This window comes from Crinia signifera, chromosome 1, assembly GCF_055691185.1.
Source record: "Crinia signifera chromosome 1, ASM5569118v1, whole genome shotgun sequence".
Taxonomy (NCBI): Eukaryota; Metazoa; Chordata; class Amphibia; order Anura; family Myobatrachidae; genus Crinia; species Crinia signifera.
This window is the reverse complement of record NC_139217.1, coordinates 188909312-188928835: the sequence shown is the minus strand read 5'-3', so window position 1 is coordinate 188928835 and position 19524 is coordinate 188909312. Positions and strand designations below refer to the sequence as shown.

The 19524-nt window shown below is 44.8% G+C and overlaps 1 protein-coding gene and 1 non-coding gene across 2 annotated transcripts in view; both read right to left on the bottom strand.

Annotated features, from left to right (window-relative positions):
• Positions 1–19524, bottom strand: part of EIF4E (eukaryotic translation initiation factor 4E) — a 49665-nt gene that overhangs the window by 18213 nt on the left and 11928 nt on the right. Inside the window, exons 2-5 of the mRNA XM_083179059.1 lie at positions 8515–8612; positions 6137–6232; positions 5568–5631; positions 1938–2051 (exon numbers count right to left, since the gene is read on the bottom strand). Coding sequence (XP_083035185.1) covers positions 1938–2051; positions 5568–5631; positions 6137–6232; positions 8515–8612 — 372 coding nt within the window. The remainder of the gene's footprint in view (positions 1–1937; positions 2052–5567; positions 5632–6136; positions 6233–8514; positions 8613–19524) is intronic.
• On the bottom strand, positions 102–231 carry LOC146045634 (small Cajal body-specific RNA 15). The gene has a single exon (XR_014465534.1).

Sequence of the window (19524 nt, the reverse complement as noted above, 5' to 3'; positions counted from 1 at the left end):
AGTGAACCAAAATAACCCCCTATATATTCTGATGTCATTTTAAGACTTTTTGTGCATGAAATGTGAACATTCCAGGTTTATGCTCTGCTCTAAGGTTTCAATAGTGTTGGTAGATTAAGTAGGTCTAACATACAACTTGTAATTCGACCTGTTCCTCTACCACTTTCTCTAGGAGGATAGTATCAGTAAAAGCCATAAAGCTTATATGGGTTTACTTTCTTAGTCCTCCAATTAGTGCAGCCAGCTCCAAATATATGCTGAATTTCAAATATCAGGACACACACATAAATACTTATGACATACATCCTATTATTGGTACACATCATTTTACTGCCATCTTATCAATGCCCTGTGTGCGGATTTGGAAAAGTGCATATGCGTAAGTGAACAAAACTTCTACAGAAATGTTCCAGCTGAACAGTTATTTTTTTCATGCTCTCTTGTATAAAACAAAAATACTTCAATTAACCAATTTACACTTATTTATCAAATAGATATTTCGGTACTTGTTTCCTAGCACGGCCACAAATCTTATGGATCGTGTACCTTTAGTTAAGGTACACGATCCATAAGATGGTCCATTTGGCCGGCTAGGATAAAATATCGGGGGCATCGCGTCGGTCGGGACCGTTAAGAATGGTCCCGACGCGACCGACGCGATGCCCGCGATTTCCCCATAGGCTTCAATGTTAAAAAATATTTTAACATTGAAATCGTGTCGGGAAAGGTAAAATATCGGGGGCATCGCGTCGGTCGGGACCATTAACAATGGTCACGACGCGATGCCCCCGATTTTCCATCGGGTTCAATGTTAAAATATTTTTTGACATTGAAATAGTGAAAAAATGTGAAAAATGTGAAATGGGCCAATATGACCCATTTCACATTATAGATGTCCCCGTCGTCACCCCACGATAGACGCCAACCCGAAGCGTGGCGAGCGAAGTGTGGCGAGCGCAGCGAGCCCGCGAGGGGCGGCGGTGCGCGTCCTTTTCATTCCCCTACTATCCACGTCGGCGTGGAGTTGAGAATAGAATAGTGTGGCGAGCGCAGCGAGCCACCGAGCCCGAAGCGTGGCGAGCGCAGCGAGCCCCGCGAGGGGACGCGGATACCTTCACAGTTATATGCGTCCCCTCGCGGGCTTCACAGGTGTCCGTGGCGACGCGGACACCTGTGAAGTCCGCGAAGGGACGCGTTTACCTGTGAAGGTATCCGCGTGCGCTCGCCACGCTTCGGGCTCGGTGGCTCGCCACACTATTCTATTCTATTCTCAACTCCACGCCGACGTGGATAGTAGGGGAATGAAAAGGTCGGAGGACGCGCGACGCGCACCGCCGCCCCTCGCGGGCTCGCTGCGCTCGCCACGCTTCGGGTTGGCGTCTATCGTGGGGTGCGGTGTACGCCGTTAAATTTGGGGGGGGGGGGGGGGGGGGGGGTTGGGAATATTTTTACATTGAATACAATGTAAAATCGGGTCCCAGGGACCCGATTTACATTTCATTAAAAAAAAAAATCGGGTCCAAAATCGGTCGGTCGCATCGATCGCATCGATCGACCCGATTTTTCCGACACGACCACCCCGATGTAAATCGGTGTGGCCGTGCTAGGAAACAAGTACCGATATTTCTTATACACAGTGTTATGCAAACGTTTATGGAGTTTCTCATTACTAATACATTTTTGGTTTGCTTAGAGCCTATTATTTTGACATCAAGCGCCCCAAGATGCTGGTTGGTAATCACTGACCTATGTTATCCTATGTTATATGTATAATCTCACATTATGCGGCAACAGCAAGCCTTAAACCTAGACTACAATAATTTTTAAGAGACATTTAAATAAAAGTATACTACATTATGAACAAATAAAGTGTTTATTAATCTGGAAACTGAAGTACAATTGCTACAACATATTATTGGAAAGCGTTAAAAACATACCGTCTCTAACCAAAACCGATCAAGGTCATTCTTTCTTTGTTGTTTGTTAAGAGTAATTAGCCATCTTCCTCCACGCTTATTCTTTTCATCTTCCCACATTGGCTCAATCCCATCCTGTCAAATAAAATCCATATAGCATCAACATCTACTTTGTGTTTTAAGTGTACTAGACACATACACACATCGGAGGTGTTTATTGTCTAGCATGAACTACTAATAATCCGCTAACTTCTAATGACAAGTGGGACTAGCTTTCGGCACAGTCAGGGGGTCAAATGGAAGGCAGGGGACCTACATAATCTGCTAAAGTATACAGATGTAGCTGATATTATTGCACTGGGCTGTGATATCATTGGGAGGGGTATTCAATCTGTGCCAATATTTCCTGAAATATCAGCACTCTCCTACCGTGTTTCCCCGATAAAAAAGACACTGTCTTATTTTTTTTTTTTTCGCTCAAAAAAGACCATAGGTCTTATTTTCGGGGGAGGGCTTATTTTAATAGACCTTGACAGCCCCACTGCTCCTTTAAAAATATGCCCTACTGCTCCTTTAAAAAAACGCCCCAGTCCACAATTCCCATCCCAGTCAACCAATCTTCCACATGCCCCCACCTGCACCACCTGTTTGTGTTTGTGTACCGGATCTCAGCCCCGCCGGCGCTGTGTGCACTGATCAGCAGCCGCGTGATGTGCGCAGCGTGACGTCACGCCGCGCCTACCGCAATGCATCCCTGGGAACGGGAGCCGCGGGATTACTGAACAGGCGAGGTGAGCGGAGGTGAGCGGGGCTGAGCGGGGCTACACTGACAAATGCAAAAAAATACATGGGAAATTTTATAGGTCTTAATTTCGGGGGAGGGCTTATTTTGGACAAATGGTCCAAATCTGGGGTAGGGCTTATTATCGGGGTAGGTCTAATTATCGGGGAAACACGGTATTCAATGCTGCCATTACCGACAACATCGAAGGCGGTCAGATCAGACTTTTTCTGTTCCGTCGGAAACGGTCATGGATTGACGAAGTCATGGCCGTTTTCACCGATTACAGGACATTCAGTCACTCAACTGTCTATACTTTGAATACCAACAGTCGAATTACTGACGGAAGTCGTCCGGAATTTCAACTGTCGGGACGTTCCAGCAGTCGGAATCCAGCAGAGAGAATCTGTTCAGAGATTCTAACAAACATGGTGGGGAACGGCGACACATAAGCCCCATCTCATGCACAACCTTGAACTAAAGCGGAGAGCCTCTTTCTATAAGTCAATGTTAGAAGTTATTTTTTATTGACCACAACACCATAAAATGCATTTCCTCCCAGAAGTTAATCGCGTGCAAAGCTATTCTGTCAGTCCTTCCCTTGGTTACCTGTATTCTATTAATAATTTTACTTACACACAAGGCCATAAAGCAAACTACACCAACGTACATCTCTTCTCTTAAAATATCTCCCTACTGGACCTCTTACCAAGATGTAAGTCTCTCATCCACACACATTACTAGCTCCCATTCATGGCTGCAGGACTTTCTTCAGGCTGCACCCACACAGCAGAATGCCCTCCCATGCACAATAAGAATCTCCCCTCCAGTCTCCAATCCTTTAAGCCAGGCATGTCCAAACTATGGCCCTCCAGCTGTTATGAAACTACAAATCCCATCATGCCTTACCATAGTTTTGCTATTCGGGAATGCTAAAACTATGGCAAGGCATGCTGGCATGTGTAGTTTCACAACAGCCGGAGGGCCACAGTTTGGACATGCCTGCTTTAAGCGTTTCCTGAAAACTCACCTATTCAGGTAAGCTCATCAGATACCAGAACCAGCCACATAACCTTCATATCCAATCACATCCCCACTGTACAGGCCACTCATATGCTATGTCTTTTTCCCATTTTTTATCCTCCTGACCTATGGCTAAACTGCTGGTCACACTATCATAAAGCCCACCAAGAACCTTTGCTTTCTGGTGGACTTTATGCAATAAAGAATGCATATCTTTTTGTATCAATGCATATTTCCCTATAGATTGTAAGCTTGCTAGCAGGGCCCCCTACCTTTTCTGACTATGTTCAAATACCCAGTTTGTTGCATCACTTTTTTCAATGGAATATACTCCGCTATATAAGAAACCGTTAATAAATAAACAATATAATTAAGAATGTGTTGAAACGTCCAGAGCTTGAAGATGTAGTGGTATAATGCCCAGATCGCCTCCTGGTATCAGTAAGCAAATACATCTGTACTTTTATTGTGGTGGGTTGACTACTGTATTTTCAAAATGCACTACATTGGGCTCGTGTTTTAGCTGAACAAACATGCACTATACTGCATATTTTACCCAAAATGGAGGACCGGGTACTCCCTTTTTCAGAATGGGTGTGTCAACAGTGACTTACTTCACTGGGATTGGCTAAAAATTTAATGATTGAGGTCTCACTTGCCTTCCTGCAGAGAGGGTTATAAAAGTGGAAGCGGAGCCAACTTTGTCACCTTTCCTGATGCAACTGGCACTACAGGGGCCTGGCAAAGCCAGCACTCGGCAGAGGATAATGCACTCCAGGAAGAAAGTGTATTAGCTGGGAGGGTAGGTGGGGATGCTTTGGTGCAGTGGCTTGTTCGGTTAGATTTTGGTGCAGTGTCTGCAGGTACAACCAATATAGGAGTGAGGGGTGAGGCACTGGCTAGGTCACTACACAATCAGGCCGTGTGGCTATGCTAGCAGGCAGGGGGAGGGTTGGTGCATTCGATCTAATAAGATTAGGGAAGAGGGTGAGGTTCAGGATGTAGCGAACTTTAGTGTCTCTAGAGCCAATTACAATGAAGACTGCTTACAGCAGGAAGGATCAAATAACTACTGCATGCAACATTGCCTGCCACTAGCCACCTCCTTGCCCCAGCTGCTTTCTGCCCTTGCCACTCCCAACCCATTAACTGCTGCCTGCCCCTAATTCCACTTCAACTCCTAAAACACTGCCTGCCCTTACTGCCAGGTCTAAAGCAACTTAACTTGTAGTAGTATCCACCACAGACACAAAACTATCAATAATAGCAATGGGAAACACCACAGGATGCCTACTGAAGTCCACTATTATTTCTACGGATTTTAATGGATTTAACTCCTTGTTTTTCCGACCGCACAAAACGGCCAACTGTGCTTTGGGCAAAATGGGCAAAACCATGTGCACTGCAGATGGGGCAGATGTAACATGCGCAGAGAGTTATATTTGTGCGAGTTATTTTGTTTCTGTCCAGGGTAAATACTGGCTGCATTATTTTTACACTGCAATTTAAATTACAGTTTCAACACACCCCACCGAAATTTAACTCTGCATGTGTTACATCTGCCCCACCTGCAGTGCACATGGTTTCGCCCAATTTCCAAACAAATTTGTACTGGGATCAGATCTGAATAAGGGCCTATCCGTAGAATCTGGCTTTTGCGATTTTGAAAGGTGGATTAATGCCAGACTAAAAAACAAAAAGTCTTTCTTGGAGATGGTGCTGCAGAAGACCAAAAACAAGCTACAGCTATTTTCTGGAAGTTCACTGAACAAAATGGATGCTGTCTTTGTACAAAGACAACAACAGATCTACTTTAAAATGCTCTCCAAGATTAGCCCAAAACTTACCTTAAAGAGCGAGTAGTCACAACCAGACATTAAGTTACTAGACAACTGGATATGATTGTAAAGCCTGAATGGAGAAAAAACAAAAAAAACAAACATTAAATAGGAGCCTTTATGATTACAAATGACATTTCAAATTAATGGAAAGAATTGACAAAATATGGTGATTGTGTGTTTAACATCCTACTATATTTTGGAAATATAAAGAAAGGCTACAGCTCTAACATGGTATGAGCATTGACACCTGCTCCAGGGGCATTATGATTTATTTCATCAAAACACCACTGTGCCGTTGCAAAAAAAAAAAAAAAAAAAAAAAAACAGGAGGTTCTCCTCTAACACAGAAGATATACTGCAAACCGCTGCAGAGAAGCAAATATATGGCAGAAGTATCTAGTATTTATAGTAGCTTTTCTAGTTAATTAAAATATAACCTGGAATTTTATACAGTAGCTCTAACGCGTCAAGCACAATGATCAGAAAGCAAAGGTATCTCAGTTGTGATCATAATATATTGGATTTCAGATAATATTTTGTATATGGGAGACTCAACACCGAATTAGATTACTTACGCCCAAAAATCTTCAACGGTGTCAACCTTTGAAATTAGACGAAGATTGGCCTGCCATGTTTTGCTTTTGTCATTTTTGAAGAACCACAGGGCCCATCTGAAATATAAATCAAATAAAAACAGGACAAAAAAAAAGTCAGTTTATATATCTTTATACACAAGGAAGTATATCATGTAATATACTGTATAGTATGTCTGGCTTTATAGTCCAGTATCAAGCAAAATACTTGGTACCATTGTAAAAAGGTCTTAAAATTCATTTTAAACTTCAGTCTATTAGAAAAAACATACAGCAGAAACATTACCACTACAGCACTGTGAGGGCTTTGCTTCCTAAAGTATATGCCTGATCTTAAGGTGCAAATACACTGTTCAATTCCTATTCGATATGGACTATTGGACCTGAAGTTTTTCTACTATTTTTTGATTTCCACTATTTTCTATTTGATTTTCCATTTGATTTGCTATTAGTGCAACACTGGCTTCAGGCAGGAGATGGACATCGAATCGAATGCTGCAGTGAACACATTAGATTTGCACTATATAGTATTGGCTGCCAAGACTATTTTTCGATTTGATTTACACTACACAGGAGCGTGCACTGGCATTGACTCTGCATCGAAGGTAAAGAAAGCATTCGATGCCCATTTGATTTTCTATTCGATTTTGCTTCTATAAGCAAAATCGAATAGAAAAAATAGTGCATCTCACTGTGTTTATGCTCTATTTGTCCAATCTATATGGTGGGGAAAAAAAAATCTGGTAATGTATGGGAGCATATGTGAATCTACCATTTGCTCCCCAGGGTGAAATACTGGCATTCAATGTCCACCAATTACCCATTAATATACCCCTATCACATTGCAAACGCCATGTCTCACCCAGGATTCGAACACATGTCCACAGCATGAGCGACCCGGCAATTAGCTGGGCCGCTTACATCAGAAAGAGGGCGAGGGAGGCGGCAGAACTTGGTGCAGACACTGCCTCCTCCCTATAGTGTGACAACCCGGGTTATTTGTACGATGTGAAAGGGGTATAAGAGGCATGGAACAAAATAGCAATAGAGTGAAATGTTGGCATTAACAGCTTTTAAAAGAACTGCAGAGAACCCCCAGTAGGAGATTTTATGTATACGTACAGTACATACAAGCTCCTGTACCCAAAATGGTATTTTTGGATTTTTCAATACTTTAATACCATCATATATAATGGGAATGAAAACCAAGTATACATAAAGATATATACATATACATCATATTTATCTGAGATTATATATATATATATATATATATATATATATATATATATATATATATATATATATATATATATATATATAGATATCTATAGATATCTATAGATATCTATATATATATATAGCCAGGTGGTATAGAAGTATATACTCTCAGACAGCGGCACTCAATGGGTGTTTGAAAAATGTGTATTCAAGCGGACCGCTTGAATACACATTTTTCAAACACCCATTGAGTGCCGCTGTCTGAGTATATACTTCTATACCACCTGGCTATCTATTGTATCTGGAGGGCACCTGGGGAGCTGTATCTGAAAGCTGGAGTGCCAAGCCGCAACACAACATACATACATACATACACACACACGCAGGGTAGAAATAAGCGGCACTCGGAGGCTGGAGTAACAGGTGAATTAGCGTGGAAATTTATTCCATGTGCAATTAGATTATTATTCTAATTGCACATGGAATAAATTTCCACGCTAATTCACCTGTTACTCCAGCCTCCGAGTGCCGCTTATTTCTACCCTGCATATAAATCTTTTTATCCACACTAAAAAGACACTGTAAAAAGACACTGGGGGGTATGCAATGTTGGATCACGGCTGTCGATAGCCGCCGACAGCCGTGATCCAGGCCCGTTTGCATTCAGATCGACCGCATAACGACAGACGGGATTCAATGTCCCGCCTGCCGATGGGCACAAAGGGGGCGTGGCCGCGAAAACGGCCGTGGATTGTCGATCTGCGGCCCAGATAAAGACAATCCATGGCCGTTATCGGCAGAACAGGCCCGACAGCTTCTCAAGTCATCCCGCATCAATGCTGTCGTCAATGACAGCATTGAATAGGGAGCCACCGCTATTTCCCACGTCGGAAATAGCGGTGGCAGATTGCATATCCCCCACTGTCTTCTGTCCACATCTAGTATCTGGTAAAAAGGTTTCCTATTCAGTGTTTTTAACAACTATGGTCACCAAACTGCTATCAAAATTGAGTGTATATGCAGAAATGTTTTGTACATTGAACGATCAGAAAGCAAAGGCGTCTCAGTTGTGATCATATTATATTGGATCTCAGATTATTTTTTGTATATGGGAGACAACACATTTCTGAATATCTTACTTGTTCTGTAGTGGATGTTTAATGTAGTGTTCAGGGTTTACAATCTCCTGACTAGTTTCTGTTTTCTCTTCTTCTGGAGGATTGACAGTTACAGTTTCCTAAAAAGAATATACAAGTTAAAACCCATACCAAAATGGAAAATGACAATGCTAAGGGCTCTGTAGAGATTTTATATATGAAAACAAACAGTCAGCACTCAACATGCTCGCTTATTTAACAGAAGGGGGCGCTTTAGATAATCTTGTTTTCTCATAACCCCCCCCCCCATTTTATACCTACCTCGTCCTTCGGTGTCCACGGCAGCCATCTGATTCCTCTTCAGCCGCATCCCCAGTCCCAAGGATGCATTGCGCCGGTGATATCACCAGCACACCCGCGCAATGAATCCTTGGGACGGAGATGCCACTGTAGAGAAAATAGGAATTTAATACCTACCGGTAATTCCTTTTCACGTAGTCCTTATGGGATACTGGGAATGGTCTTAAGACATTGGGTATTAGAGGGTATCCGCAGGAGACAGGCACATCTATAACTTTGAATCTGGGTGTACTGGCTCCTCCCCTCTGATTCCCCACCCAGGAACCAGTTAATGGAAAAACTGTGCCCGAAGGAGAATGTACATATGAGAGGAATAACTTATGTCACCTATGTAAACATAAGTGTGAATTGTGTGGCGAGATTCATGCCAGCACACCCGCATTCATCAAAATAATAAACAACTATAATACCACCAACTGGGTGGATTTTCTTTAACAAAGGTCACTGAACTAGACCTTAGAACCAGAAGACAATAAAGTGAACTTCTGAACTTTAAACAGCAGAATAAGCTGCAGCCAGACCCCCGCACAGGGCGGGCGCCCAGTATCCCATAAGGACTACGTGAAAAGGAATTACCGGTAGGTATTAAATTCCTATTTTCACTAACGTCCTTTATGGGATACTGGGAATGGTCTTAAGACATTGGGGATGTCCCAAAGCTTCCAGAAAGGGAGGGTACGTGCGGAGACTGCTGCAGTACTGCCTGCCCAAACTGGGTATCTTCTTTGGCCAAGGCATCAAACTTGTAAAATTTTACAAAGGTGTGTTGCCCCGACCATGTAGCAGCTCTACAGAGCTGCAGAGCTGACACACCCCGAGCAGCCGCCCAGGATGCGCCCACCGATCTGGTGGAATGAGCCTTTAAAACAGGAGGTGTCGGCATGCCTGCCGTCACATAGGCTTGTTGGATTGTAGTCCTAATCCATCTAGCAATGGATTGCTTAGATGCAGGGTGTCCCTTCTTTTGTGCGTCATACAGGATAAATAGACAATCTGTCTTCCTGATTCTTGAAGTCCTTTGGACATACACACGCAAGACACGCACCACATCCAGAGATACCGGAATATCCGGTGAACTAGACGCAGACGGGACTACAATTGGCTGATTAAGGTGAAAGGAAGAAATCACCTTAGGGAGAAATCGCGGGTTTGTTCTCAACTCCGCTCTGTCTGAGTGAAAAATTAAGATAGGGACTCTTACAGGAAAGAGCACCCAATTCAGACACTCTCCTAGCCGAGGCTAGGGCCAAAAGGACCACCGCCTTCCAGGTGATATACCGCATTTCTATCGACTCCAAAGGTTCAAACCAGGAGGATTGAAGGAAGTTTAGGACGACGTCCAAACTCCAAGGAGGTGTAGGAGGTACAAAGGGAGGCTGGATGTGAAGCACTCCCTGAAGGAATGTTTGTACTTCCGGGATGACAGCCAATTTTCTTTGGAAGAATATGGACAGGGCCGAAATCTGGACCTTTAGTGAGCCCAGACGGAGACCCAAATCCAATCCCGCTTGTAGGAAGCACAATAACCTGTTCAGGTTAAACTTTGCTGGAGGGACCTTCTGCTCCTCACACCAACCCACGTACTTTCTCCAGATCTTGTAGTAGTGGGTGTTTGTTACCGGCTTTCTGGCCTGAATTATCGTGGTGATTACTGATGAGTGCAGACCTTTCTGAGCTAAGATTTGCCGCTCAGCCTCCATGCCGACAAACGTAGCCGCCCTAAATCTTGGAAGACGCACGGGCCCTGTGTGAGTAGATCTCTCCTTAGAGGAAGAGGCCAAGGATCTTCGATCAGCAGGCTCTGTAGATCCGCGAACCAAGCCCTTCTTGGCCAGTCCGGAGCCACCAGAATGGCTTCCACTCCCTGACTTCGAACCCTTTTTAGCACCCTTGTCAGCAGTGGTATGGGTGGAAACAGGTACACCACGGGAAACACCCATGGAATTGTCAGGGCGTCTATCGCCAATGTGCAGGGATCCCTGGTCCTTGTGCAGTACCTGGGGACCTTGTGGTTTAACCGGGATGCCATCAGATCTATCGATGGCTGGCCCCAACGGTCCACGATTGCTGCAAAAACCTGTGAATTCAGGCTCCATTCCCCGGGGTGGAGGGCGTGACGGCTCAGAAAGTCCGCCTCCCAATTGTCCACACCCGGGATAAAGATGGCCGACAGAGCCACCACGTACATTTCCGCCCAAGCCAGGATCTTGAAAGCTTCCTTCATGCAAGTCCTGCTTTTCGTGCCTCCCTGGCGATTTATGTAGGCCACAGTTGTGGCGTTGTCGGACTGTATCTGGAGCGCCCGACCTTGGAGGAGATCCTGGGCTTGTAGCACTGCATAGTATACAGCTCTCAGCTCCAGGATATTGATGTGGAGTCTCGCTTCCCACCGAGTCCACTGACCTTGAAAGGTTCTGTCCATGGTCACAGCACCCCATCCCAGCAGACTCGCATCTGTCGTTAATCGCACCCAATCCTGGATGCCAAATCTCCGACCTGCAAGCAGGTTCGACTCCTGAGTCCACCATAGAAGGGACTGCCTGGACTGATGCGACAGAGAAATCCTCTTGAACATCAGGAGATGGGAGCCCGACCATTTTGACAACAGATGGAACACCCTGGTGTGAAAGCGTCCGAACTGAATGGCCTCGAAGGTGGCCACCATCCTGCCCAATAGCTGGATGCATTGGTGAACCGACACCTGAGGTTTTGCCAAAATCACCATCACCAGGGATTGTATGGCTTCCATCTTCTCCCGAGGGAGGAAAATCCTTTTCAACTCTGTGTGCAGGAACATTCCCAGAAAGAGGATGCGACGCGACGGCGTCAGGGAGGACTTGGGGATATTTAGGATCCACCCATGCTCGGATAAAACCTGTCTGGTTTTTGCTATATCCTGCAGCAGGACCTGTTCCGACCTTGCTTTGATCAGCAAGTCGTCCAGGTAGGGGATAATGTTGACACCCGACCTCCTGAGCAGTACCATCATTTCTGCCATCACCTTCGTGAACACACGCGGCGCTGATGACAGGCCGAATGGCAGCGCTCTGAATTGAAAGTGCAGATCTTTCAGCACAAACCTCAGGAAAGCCTGATTTGGACCCCAAATTGGTATGTGGAGATAGGCGTCCTTCACATCCAACGATGCTAAGAACTCTCCCTCCTCCAGGCTTGCTATTACTGCCCGGAGGGACTCCATCTTGAATTTGTGAACCCTTAAAAAGGGGTTTAGTGACTTTAAATTTAAAATGGGGCGTACCGAGCCGTTCGGCTTCGGCACGAGGAACAGGTTGGAGTAGTAACCCCTTCCTTGTTCCTCCAATGGGACAGGTGTGATAACCTGTGACGTCAGCAGGCGTTGTATAGCCTGTTGCAGGTTCACTCGATCTGCCTGTAGGGCCGGCAGACCTGATTTGAAGAACCTGTGAGGGGGAGGTTTTTCGAATTCCAACCTGTAGCCGTTGGTAATAAGATCCCTCACCCAGGAATCCAGGTGAGAGACTGACCATACTTGGCTGAAGGCTGACAGGCGACCCCCCACCTCGCAAGTGACTCCAGGGTCGGAACCCGAGTCACGCTGCAGGCTTAGAGGCGGAGGCATTAGCGGCACGATCCTGAGATCCTGTGCTGGCGGGCTTTCTGAACCTACCGCGGCCCCCTCTGGCGGCCGAGCTGGAGCCTCTCGCCCTCTGCCTGGGCCTGGAAGGCCGAAAGGACTGAGATGCCTGAAAGGACTGGGACATATGGCCCTGAAAGGGACGTTTAGCGTGAGTGGCAGCCGTCGGCAGAAAGGTCGACTTGCCGGCTGTAGCCTTGGATATAAGGTCGTCAAGTTCGCTACCAAATAACTTTTCTCCCTTAAAAGGCAAACTCTCCACACTACGCTTGGACTCTGGATCAGCTACCCATTGTCTTAACCAGAGGGCCCTGCGGCCTGAAACCGCCATTGCGGAAGAGCGAGCATTTATAGCTCCAAGCTCCTTTTGAGTGTCACATAGGATCTTTGCAGTATCCTGGATATGGCGAAGTCTCTCTCCAACTTGCGCCAGTGACATATCGGCCAGCATGCCTTCCTGGATTTGAGAAGCCCATGTATAAATGGACTTTGCCATCCAACAGCTGGCGAGGACAGGTCTCTGAGCTGCCCCACTCGCTGTGTACATGGACTTAAGGGTAGTATCCAGTTTTTTGTCTGTACTATCCTTTAGTGTTGCTGCCCCTGGAACGGGGAGAACCACCTTTTTGGACAGTCTGGACACTGATGCATCCACAACCGGAGGCTCTTCCCACACCCCTCTAGTGGCGGGATCAAAGGGAAAGTTGGACTTAAACCTTTTAGACATTTGGAAACGCTTTTCAGGTTGTTTCCAAGCCTCCTTAAACGTCTCATCAAGGTCAACTTGTTCAGGATAAACAATTTGCTGTTTCCTTTGGGACCCAAAAAACGGGTCACCTTCCTGCATGTCTGCTAAAGGAAGGTCTAAAACTTCTCTTATTGCTATAATAAGAGGTTCTGGGCCTCTAAGAGATGACTGTGAATCAGGGATCAGAGCCCCGTCGTCCACATTATCATCCGTGTCGTCACCCGCCTAAAGATCATCATCTGAATCAGGCAACATGGCGGTCGCAGCACGCTTCCGTGACTGGCCCGTGGTGGTATTCATATTATCCACCCGTGCGGCTAGAACTGACAAGTCCTGCTGCACCTGTTTGGTCTGCACTGTATTTGCAGCCAATTGCATTGACACAGCCTGCAGCATGGTTTTAATGCCAGCAGCCCACTCAGGCTCTTGTGAGTCTGATTGAGGAGTACCACTGATCTGGGGTGAAACCCCTGTTTGAGTGGACATGCATTCCTCACAGGTAATCTGTGAGGTGGACTTAGGCACAAACTTGCTGCTGCAAATGAGACAGGTTAACTTCCTCACCATGTTGGAGGAATAAGTAACCTTTCTTCCACAAACACACCACAATGAACTTAAAAAATATATAAAATCAATGTGCAGTGTATAGCAGCTATATATGTGTGAGCTCTATCACTGGAAGTGTGTAGCTTAACAAGCACGTGGGGGAGCGCTCAGATTACACTGAGGAGACCAGCACACCCTGTACAACCTGAACTCCTATTTAGGAGTTGGTAACACGCATAAACACAGAACAGTGTGATCAATTAAGCGATCTAAGCGCTAAATACACTTGCTGTTTTCTGCAGATTTCCTCTGTCCAACACCTCACCGCTGAGGAGTGATCTGGAGGCAGTAATGGCGCCCAGGGAGAAGCAGGAAGTAGTGTATGCGCACTCAGAGCTCTTTCCTCGCTCCGCTGAAGCCCCGCCCCGCCCCCTGTGATGGCGCAGGGGCTTCACTGATCTTTATACTGGCGCTGGCTGTCAGTTTTAATGGCGCCCTTTACACTGAACAGCGTTTTATGGTGGGATCTGCCCTGGTAGCCCAGGGACTGTCACCCGCAGCCAGTCTGTGACGGGGGGTCTGCGCAGCCCCTGTGCAGGGTACCGCGTCTGCCGCCGCCGCCATCTTGCCGCACGATGAGCCGGGGTACCCCACTGTGGGGACCCCGGTTTTTACTCACCACAGACGTCTTCGGACTGTGTCAGGAGTGTGCGGCATGCTGGGGGTGAGTATCACTGCAGCGCAATGCCCGTGAGTACAAACACCCTCTCAGGACAGTGGTCCTGCAGCAGGGACAGCTCGGTACCTTAAGAGGCCTGCAGCTGAACCCTCGAAGCAGGGATACTGTGAAGTCCAACACAGTAACCCCAAAATAATAAAAGAAATAAAACTGAAGACAAACTCTCTGGAGCTCCAGCAGTGTGCATCCTCTCCTGAGGGCACATTTTTCTAAACTGGTTCCTGGGTGGGGAATCAGAGGGGAGGAGCCAGTACACCCAGATTCAAAGTTATAGATGTGCCTGTCACCTGCGGATACCCTCTAATACCCAATGTCTTAAGACCATTCCCAGTATCCCATAAAGGACGTTAGTGAAATATGATGCCCGCCGTGGACACCAGGGGACATTGGGACAGACAGGGGACCAAGTGAGTATGTAATATAATAATAATAATAATAATAATAATAATAATAATAATAATAATAATAAAAAAACAATATTCCCAAACCTGCAATAATCACTTATCCAAAATGACAGACAGGGTAGATGATGATGCTCATTTAGGGCTAAGCAGCAACAATATTCTTTAGCCACTAGAGTATTGAGAAACAGTGCTGTACATAGAACTCGTACATCTGCTTTTTCTACATGGAGTGTAGTATGAAAATTTGTAAACTTTGTAAATGTATTAATCCTGTAAGGAGTGATTTTTTTTGAACAATGCAGTAGAATCCTTTATTTAAAAACAGACAAATGTATAGAAAGCCTTGCTTCACAAATAACCTGTTTGACAGCATCTACAAATGCAGACTTTACGGTTTATAAACAATGCTTTCACCTACAACACTTTGAAACCCATCCAGAAAGGTCTTTCAGTGGTATCAGCTACAATCCAACAATTCCAACCATGTCTGATGACAAGCTCACCAGACATAACTAATGCAAATAAAAATGAGTCCCCACTTGCTCTGACATACTCTATAGCAGGCTAGCACAAAAAAAACATACAGAAATGTTGCCATAGAACTATAAGTATATATATTTATGCACGTTAACTGGCTCCGACAATGTGTGCACTAGTAAATGTGCTAGGCCAGTGGTTCCCAAACTGTGTGCCGTGGCTCCCTGGGGTGCCTCAGGACACTTGCAGGGGTGCCCCAGGTTGGTGGTCCAGGACCAATTCAAACTATTTATGGTTAATTTTTATGGGCAAAACCAGTGCTGGTGGCTGCCTATCATGAAATATGTGTACAAACAGATGCAAATCCTGCCCTTTACCACATAAATGACCCTAAGAATCGCATATAAACCCAATCAAATTCATTTTTGGGGTGCCATGAAAAAATTTTGATACTCTAGGGTGCCATGATTCAAAAAAGATTGGGAACCCCTGTGCTAGGGAATATAGATTGTAAGCTGCACTGGGGCAGGAATTGATGTGAGTGGCCAAATATTCTTAGTAAAGTAGGAACTACTGGCCCAGACTTGAAAGCTTTATTTCTGACTGCTACTTTTGATAACATACTGTATTTGTCTACTTGCACCACTCAAATGTGAAAACACTATTCAACAGTATGTAGCTGTCGCTGTATCCAATCACCGGAATCATTGTGGGGTATTCAATGCCACAGCGAGCAGCCGGCGAGGGGGTTAAACAGCGAGGATTGCTGAAAACCAGCGATCCTCGCTGTTTAACCCCCGCGCTGGCCGCTCGCTCTATTCAACCTTCTGGGGAAATCCTCGCCGTCACAGGACGGCGAGAATTCCCCAAAACAGTTTTTAGCCGTGGGTCTCGCTGCTTCTGGAGCCGCATCCGCCAATTCCCCCTCGCTCAAAAAACGGAGCGAGGGGGAATTGGCGGATGCGGAGGCTGTGTTGAATGCTGTCAGGGTGAGTGGTGACAGCGAGCAGGAAGCCCTGCTCGCTGTCACCACTCGCAAACAGCATTGAATACCTGCCATTGAGTGTATAGTATGTACTCACCAAGGTGCTCCACTTCCCCCCAACACGGGAATTTAGACTGTAAGCTACAGTGGGAAGGGACTGATGTGAATGACATTACTGTATAAATAGGATGCCTATATGAAAAAATGTAACCTGCACAAAAATCTGTAATTAATGATGTGCAGGATATAGACAGTGCAAAATACCAACACTGCCATGTCTCTTATTTGCAACCCTCCTGCACACAAGTCTTCCGGGGCATAAAATACCAGGGCCGTAGTGAAGGAATTTGAACCACTTTAGTTATTGGGCAAATGATCTGAAGTCAGTTAATTAAAGTTTAGTTAAATACTGCACTCCAAAATAACAGTCGCTGTGAGCGAGACTGGCATTTTAAGCAGATTTTGCACATCTCTAACAGCATCATTGGCACTCGATGGGTTAAAAGGATTTTACAATATTATTTAAATTCCCATGCGATAACAAATCCTTTTGAGTGAAATTCTGCATGATATGGCAAATTCAACAGCAATTCAGTTCCTCTGTTAAGATTGTTTGACAACCTTTCTCATCAGAATTGTTTGATTGCATTGTAATATGGTAACCGTGTATGCATTATGTCCCTTGTACAGCACGATTTATAAACACCATTAGGTAGAGCTGCACTGGCAGTATGCATGCATCCCACAGCGCCATATACTGCTTTAGAAGTAAAAAAAGAGGGGGGGGGGGGGTCCATGTGAAACCCAATTAAAAATGTGATGTGTTCAGAAAGGCAAAGACAGGATGGTACTTATACAGTATGTTAGTTAGCATGCTCATACCCTTACTATCCATGTCGGCATGTAGTTGATTTTATAAAGTGTGGCGAGCACAGCGTAAAAATAAGCAAATAGCTTAGTGGGCGCCCAACATACATAAGTACCGACAGGACAAAGGAGGTCTTTCTCTTGGACCAGGCATTCCCAACCACGGTCCTCAAGGCACACCAACAGTGCAGGTTTTGTAGATATCCAGGCTTCAGCACAGGTGACTTAAATAGTATCTGAGGGATTCTGATTAAACTATCTATGCTGAAGCCTGGATATCATTAAAACCTGCACTGTTGGTGTGCCTTGAAGACTGTGGTTGGGAATGCCTGTCTTGGACAGTGCAGACAGTTATGGATTAGGATGATCTTGTCGCAAAGTGGAAAATGTTTGGATGCTGGGGATTCATGATGCTTCTATTGTGCCATGGCGAATACTAACAACGATTGGGGAGATCCTGTGCTCAGTCCCATGCCCCGGGCAGAGAAGTGAGAAATGAGGCTCAGCAGTAAGGATTACACATCAAAGTAACTGGTACAAAGTCAATGGCGAGGTATAGGAGTGTGTCATTTACACTGTAGTGACGCATCAATAACAATGTGTGGTGTTTGTTATATGTGATAAACATGTTTTTCTTCCGCCCACTTTTGCCAAGGGTATTCAGGGGGAATCAAAAAAGGCTAATCTGTAGGAAGTTTCCAAAGCAAAAAGAGGTAAAAATTATCCATATAGCCTCACACCACCAACATTCAATCTATTGAGCACTTATATTTAGTTTAGACCTCTACTGGGAATGTTTGGTAACCAGACCTCTCTGAACATGAGACATGGAACTTCTAATTGGAATCTCATGGTACAGAGCCAAGGAGGGCCAAACTTATAAAAAAATAAGTACAGGGAAGAGCTTGTAAATAAAAGTACCCCTTCAAAGATCTTAATGCCATCGGACAAATTGTAAACTAACAGATCTCTATATATTGAACTGAAAGTAAAATGATGCACAATACACGCCATCCAATGGTACAACTTATAACTTCAGTAATGCTCGCTGGGTGCGACTTGGAATAAATGCTTATGGACAGTAACAAAAATTGTATACTGCACATCAAATTGTGGTAAGTAAATGTATGTACAGTTGAGCATACATTGAAAGTGTGCCCTGTCAAGAAGAGAAGGCAGACCTGAACTTATCTTAAGATACCGTGAGTAGGCATGATATTTGCAGATCCCTTCGACCATGTGAAATATACTAGATTTACGAAGCAACAACAGACTTTTTTGGCACTTTGCTTATTGACCCTTCAAGCTGATCTCTTACCAATAGTATATATACAGCAACGTAACTGCTTTAGCAGAGAACAATGGGTTCTCCGCTAAAGCACTTAACAACATTTGAGATTGTGTTTAAGGATATAACTTTGGTTGATATAGAGATTTTTTTCTTTAACTATGTTGTATTTTTTTATTATTCAATTGTTTTTATTGAAAACATCTGCAGGTATACCAGTTAAACCATAAACAGTAAACTCTGCCCAGAATAAGGCAAAAAAAAGGACACACCCAAAGCAAGTGCCAGAATTAGATGCATTTTGGGCACCTTGCGTCGTCCCTACCTCCAATTTTACCAGCCACTCAGGGGTAATATATACTTGCTGTAGCACAAAAAACAGTGGTTGTAGATATATCGAGGCTAATTGGTGCAGAACCCTACAACTCCTGAGAAAGGGGTCCCAAGTCCAGTCCCCACTTTAAGTTGTGGGGTGGGCGGCATTCATAAACTGAACTATACAAGCATTTGTCTATTTTTTCAGCTACCTCCAACTCAAAGATTATAGGAAAATCTACTTGTAACTGTTGAAGTCTTAAACACGTCTTGTTGGCATAATTGTACAATTGTGAATACACCCTATAGTTTGCATAGCTGTAGCCTAGACAGTTCCCTAAACTCTTTGTTGCCATCTACCCCAGGTAGAATGGCGGCAGCATGCCTCCTCACAAGTATAGCCTGTTTCACTATAGGTAACTTTATTAACCATCCTAGGGTGCGCATTTCATATGGATTAAAAAAGACCCAAACACCCTTGGAAGGTTAAAGTTACATTGCCGCTTAATCTCAAATGTAGAGGGGTAAAGCCAGGGAGATTCAGACACTACCAGGGCTTGCAAAGTGATGTCAGAGCCATTAGCAATCCATTTCACTAAATGAGCCAGTTGAGCAGGTATTCCAGCTGAGGCATGATATGGAGATCCACATACTGATACGGGTCATTGGAGAACCAAACACCCAGGTATTTAAAAGTTTCAACCCAT